At 43.1% G+C, this 6000-nt stretch overlaps 1 protein-coding gene across 4 annotated transcripts in view; it reads right to left on the reverse strand.

Moving 5' to 3' along the window:
• Positions 1 to 4299, reverse strand: part of KHDRBS3 (KH RNA binding domain containing, signal transduction associated 3) — an 81489-nt gene extending 77190 nt beyond the window's left edge. For 3 of the 4 annotated variants that reach the window (XR_015913947.1, XM_088535142.1, XM_088535131.1), the window contains exon 1: positions 4062 to 4299. Coding sequence is in view for 3 of the 4 variants with exons in the window: in XM_088535142.1 (XP_088391268.1) it covers positions 4062 to 4149 (88 nt within the window). In the remaining variant the exon portion in view is untranslated. The remainder of the gene's footprint in view (positions 1 to 4061) is intronic. The other variant, XM_088535150.1, reaches the window with a different exon arrangement.
• Positions 4300 to 6000: the final 1701 nt, after the last annotated feature.

The following is a 6000-nucleotide window of genomic DNA, read 5'->3' on the forward strand; positions in this document are numbered from 1 at the left end:
CTGCAAATTCCACAGTAACTAAAACAAGGTTGGAGGGAAGAGTTCCTCAAGCATAAACACAGAAGGAAAAGTCTTTCAGCAATAGCATCAAGATTCATTAGCTTTTGAAATGAAGATTCTAGCTGTCCAAACTTTGATTACAGAGATCTCTACACCTACACACTTAACATTATACAAAATAAACAAGTGCCAGACACTGGTTTAATTTCTCCCTTTGTTGCAAAACATGTCTGGTACCAGCATGCTTTATTTACAGCTAGCTTCTTCAATCTGAAGCTTCATATATTTCCCAACATCCACAAAATATTTGCTGTAAGAGTCCATTATACACAGATCTGGAAAGATAATGAAATTAAGGTAGCTAACTCTTCTTACTGATTTTTTCTACTTTGCTTATGTTTGTTTATTGTTTAGTTTATGACTGGTGCTATAAATAACAGTATACTTGAATATTTACAAACAGCTTATGTCCAATCCATAGGGCAAACAGCCTTACAAACAAAACCTTGTTTGGAAGGGGGAGACATGAAAATACATCAGGGAAGTTGACAGCAAGCCATGAGAGGTTCAGCACACCTAGAGCCAGACAAGATGCTTGGCTCACTTTCTCCAGTCCTTTGGCACTTAATTGAAATTCTCCTGCTTTTAAAAGGTAGGTTTGTTGCCAGATACAGAAGTAAGCTCTCCCTTACTTCAAAGATGCCTCTTTTCCCATATTAAAAAATTACTTTCAGCCAGGACTACACCATAGTTGTAGATTTCAAATAAAACTGTTCACATATACAATGTATATATAGCATATTAAAGCTATTTATCAAGTCAAAAAACTTGCCACTTTGCTAGTATATATTTTTAAAGGTTTCTTGCAACATAGCAGCAAGATCTCAAAGATGACTGAAAAGTAAAACTAGCCATATAACCTTCCAATGATAAACACAGAATTAGTACAATTTCAGAAAAAGCACCCCTTTTATGCACAAAAAAAAATAACTTTTGCATGTAAAGATGTGGCATCTGACAACTCAAAATAGGCACAATGCAAAAATACTGATCTGCTGCTGCTTCATAGAGTACCTTATTTTCTGAGATTTTTCACCCACAGAAGCTTAAGAGACTAATTGCAGTGCAGTTGCCACTATTTGCTGCCAGCTGCAGATTAACCTTATAGCATGGCCCTTTTCCTATATAATAGGAGCCAGTTTGTTTTGCATCTATATATTTAGAAATTTTATCTGTAAACTTTAGGGCTTAATTGTCCTCAAGTGTACAAGAAAAAAATCTGCTTCTAAGACAAAAAGAACATATTCTAGTCTCCCAAAAAAGATTCTCATTTTCTAAAATTTAAGCAGTCATTGACTATTTCAACACTTGTTAAAAGCACAACTATAAAGATGCCTTTCTTATTTGCTTCCCCAAAAAATTCCTAGTGACTTCAACAGAATTTAACATGAACATTGAAACTTCTATGTGCTACGCTGCAAAATAGGAGTCACTGGTACAGACTAAAGTGCTATCAAATGACCAAAAACAAGGTTTTAAAGGGTATAGTGAGGTGGTGGACTTCAATTCTGAAAAAGGATTAGCAATACTGTGTTCTCCCAACTTCCCAGGCATCTCTAACATTGTTTTTCTGAAAGGCTATGCTGGAACTCTGAAGAAATCACTTGAACTCTTTTCCTAGCATCTTCTGCCATTATATAATTTGTGTGTCCAATTTATAATTGCAAATTATAAACATAAAATGCACAAATGTGTCCACTTCCATTTGAGAACAGTAATTAGCAGATTTTGAAAGTCTAGATGCAAAACCACTTCTGCCTAGAAGCCAAATTTCAACATGGGCAGAGATTTATTAGTGATTTTGTTCTTTTGTCTAAGCAGGGCACGCACATCATTCCTTCCAGACAGTTTCTGAATTCAACTGTATTTCTTACAAATCAATACTAAGTTTCTGAAAAAAGTTGGCTTACCTACAGTATTTCAGTTTAAGTATGCGATAAATGCAATAGTAATAGGACAGATAGACATCAAAGCAGCAATACATAATTAGGCTAATTATTTTAAGCAATTACAACTTGTCATGAAGAAATTCACAAATACTAGGGCGAAATCAAACTGAAATAGTTTTTCCATTCTAAAATAGAATGGACAAAGACATAAATAAGTTTAAGAAATTACATTAGCCATTTTATATGAACTATTATAGAAAGAAAGGAAAGGATCTGACTTACAAAGTCTTAGCCACAGTACTTGCAGATGCCTTTCTAATAATTATCACATAACCACAAATAATTGTTAAGATTTAGAACAGTAAAATAATGAACTAGTCACTTTTGAACTTAGCATCATGATGGAATGGGATAGGTTTATAAAGCATCTTTTCTTAAAGTGGGAAATTTCCCACTATTGCACAGATGTTTCACCTTATTTGGCTCCTTGGTGACACACAACTGCCAAAAAGTTATTTTACATGGAAAGGACAAATGTACACATCCACAGATCACTGTGGTACACTTTTGAAAACTTGTCTGTAGTAGGTGACATACTCAAATGAGACTTTTTAAGCACAAGATCGCACTTTCACAGTAATCAAAAGATCCAGACATAGTAGAATGAGGTCACATCCATGTATTTATGAATGTATCACTATTTTTGGTGCTGAAAGTGTACATGCAGGTATCAAACACTGCAGGATTAAGAAAATAAGCAAAAGTTTTATATTCCTGCTATTTCTACTCATCTCAGGGATGACACTCCAAAACACTACTAAAGTTCCCAAAAATGTCACAAGTATGTACAAGCACACTTCCACTAAAACAAGAATTCGCATGATTTTCTAACTTCCTTTAAGTCACACACAGGGAAAAGTCATTGAGAAATAATTCTTCCCTCAATAGTTTCAGAGGAGCTTCCCTAATCTACAACCATAAAAGCCTCAGCCATCAAGCTAAAAGTGTTAAACGAGTTTGTTTACAGCATGTAATACAAGACTCTTTCCCCTCCAACACCATCAACAGTGCCACTCAGTCAAAAACACTAGTGCAGGCAATAGTATTTTTACAAATCCATTGCTTAGGGCTAGAAAGTTAGCAGAAAAACATGCAAGACATCCAAGGACATGCAGCCACAAATTACAGGGCACACACCCTGCCCAGCCAGCACCAACAGCTGCCTAAAACAGCATTCAGGAAAACAGCCAACTCCTTCGGATTTGGAAATCAGCGTTTTGTAGCCCGTTACACCAAAGATTATGTGAAACCACTGAAAGGAATCACGGAACTGAAGCATCTCTGCATTATTGTGGAATACACTAGTATAGCTCCACAATCACTTTCAGGAATGATACCGGAGTCGTTTGTCATTTTAAGTCATAACTTGCAACACTTGACCATGCAAAGCACCATCAGGGAAGTCACCTTCCCATCACGCAATGCTCCGAATTTGCAGTAAGCCATGGGATTACGATCATACTCCGCATGGTCTCGGTTAAACAAAGAACTAGCATTTAAAGTGAAACATGAAATGTTTTAAAGTATATATGCGTTGTGGGGGAAGATACAGGAATAAAAATTGATAATTTTGAGTTACATAACTGGAAAAAAAAAAAGCTTTAGCTATTGCAAAGATTCAGCAAGATGTGGCTCTGATGCCTTCACAGAGTCATGAGCTTCCAGGAAAAGGCTTAGTTTGCAAGCCCCTATAACAAAAAGAAATAAATAAGAAAAGGAGGCACAGAGCATCCCTGAGCTGCTGTGTCTAAATAGCCAGGGCAGAAGCACCCAGGAGAAGAGGGAGTCGCTCCGAACAGGGCAGCGCTGCCCGGGGAGCGGGTAAGGAGGGTTCGAGATGCTGGAGACCCAGTTGCTCTTTTTTTATTTTTAAGGGAGGAAGCAAAAATAAATAAAAGCACAACAACAGCAAAAAAAAAGGGAGGGAGGGAGAAAAGGAGGGGAAAATAAACAAGCAGGAGGAGTCGGGGGCGCAAAATGCATGGCGGCTCCGCGCGCGGCTCCGCGCTGGGGGTGCCCGGGCGGCGCGGGCCGCTGCCCCGCCGCGCTCACCTTGGCTGACGAGGCGCAGCGCGTGTGTGAAGGACGGGTCGAGCGAGTCCTTCTCCGCCATGAGCTCGGGCAGGTACTTCTCGTCCATGGCGCCGGGCGGCGGTAAATCCTGCGAGGCGGCGCTCCCCCCCGGCCGCCTCCCGCCCGCGGCGGCGGGGACGCAGCCAGAGGGAAGCGCCGCGAGCCCCCGGCCCAGAGCGGGCGGCGCCGGGCAGCGCGGAGCGGGGCGCAGGCCGCCCGCCCTCACTGCCGCCCTCCCGCCGGACCTGGGGGGCTCCCTGCGCGGAGGCCACGGGGAGGCAGCGCCGCGACAGCCGCTCGGCCGGGCCGGCCGCCCCGCGCCTGCCTCGCACACCCGCGCGCGCGGAATAAAGGGAACGGGGGGGAATAAACACGAGCGGCTGCGGGCAGAGCTGCTGCCCCCGCCGCGGCGCTGCGCCGACTGCACGGGCGAGTCCCCCGGCGCCGCGCTTAAATAGCGCCGGGCGAGCCGCGCCCGCAGCCGGCCCCTCCCATTGGGCGGTGCTGGCACCGCCCCTCTCTCACGCGGCCCCGCCTGCTCAGGCGGCGCTTCCTATTGGACAGGTTGGGATGTCCGTCAGCGTCCCGACGCGGTCTGGGATTGGTGGGTCGCGTGTCGCCCCGCCCCCCGTCCCGGCGGCGGGGGGTTGTCGCTCGCGCCCGGCGGCGGCCGCGGAGCCCTGGGGGAGGCGGCGGGAAGGGGCAGCTCGCGGCTTCTCTCCCATTCGCCGCTGTTTTCGCAGCGGATGGTTAAAATAACCTCTAAATAGTAATAAAACGCGCTCTGGGCTGTGGGGACACTAATCCGCCTCGAGGTGCGGGACTGAACCGAGGCGGAGGGACAAGGTGGCAGCCCTGGCAGCCGCCTGGGCCAAGGGTCTCACCGTCCTCTTATGTATATCTATAATAAATACACATATACACGCACTTAGTGTATTAGATCATTATTCGCTTTGATCCTTAGGTTCGAGACTTTTCAGACTAACGTAAGAAATCGCTTGCTCAAAGCTTAACAAAACTAAGGCTCCCTCCCAGGAACTATGTGCGCGATTTCATCCTTAAAACAGAAGGATTAAATCATACCCGTTAAACAAAATAATTGATTTGCATTCCATATACAACCCCTTCAAATATATATGACACCACATTAATAATGATAAGTGTACATGTTTGTTTGTTTTTTTTTAACAACAGCTGTGTGACATCAAATTTAAGGATACAACTTAAGCGATTGGGGAAAAAAAAAAAAAAAAAAAGCTGGGTTACCATGAAGGTTTCATTTCAACCTTCTGTATACGTTACCCACAACTACTGAAGTGCAGCCATCTGTTGTGAAGAAGTGAGACACAGGCAAATTTGCCCCAGAACAACCTGTAGGAGGCTAATCCTTACAGAGTGACCTCGGGGAAAATAATCCCTATCTTTGCTAGTAAAGCTGAAAAGGCATTTAAAGCCCCTCTACACTACGCAGAATCTCAGGAAGGTGGCTTTATTATATAAATGGTATAAAACCTGATGCACATTTCCTGGGGGGGGGGGGGGGGGGGAAATATATATTCTCTCTGATAACTGAATAAATACTTGTTTCAAGAAATCACAATATTTTTCCCAAAGTAAACCGTTTTTCTCTGGCTTACAAAATGGAAAGATATATTGAATGTCTGTAGACTTGCCTCTACCCAGATATATAATAATGCAGCAATTATGGAATTATCCACATTATAGCCAACTATTCAAACCCATATCTGTGTGTAACTCGTAGAGTACATTGCTTTCTCAAGCAAAACTCACTGTGATATAATAAAAGCATAGAGCTGAACAGAAAAGATACAAAATTATGAGCTACTACTGTAGAAACTTTCCTAGGATGTGATGATATAGAAAAAGACTGCTGAGCATCACCCTTTTCTTTAGGGTG

Source organism: Tinamus guttatus, unplaced genomic scaffold, assembly GCF_059628265.1.
Source record: "Tinamus guttatus ecotype Peru unplaced genomic scaffold, ASM5962826v1 Tinamus_guttatus_pri_ptg000038l, whole genome shotgun sequence".
Classification (NCBI taxonomy): Eukaryota; Metazoa; Chordata; class Aves; order Tinamiformes; family Tinamidae; genus Tinamus; species Tinamus guttatus.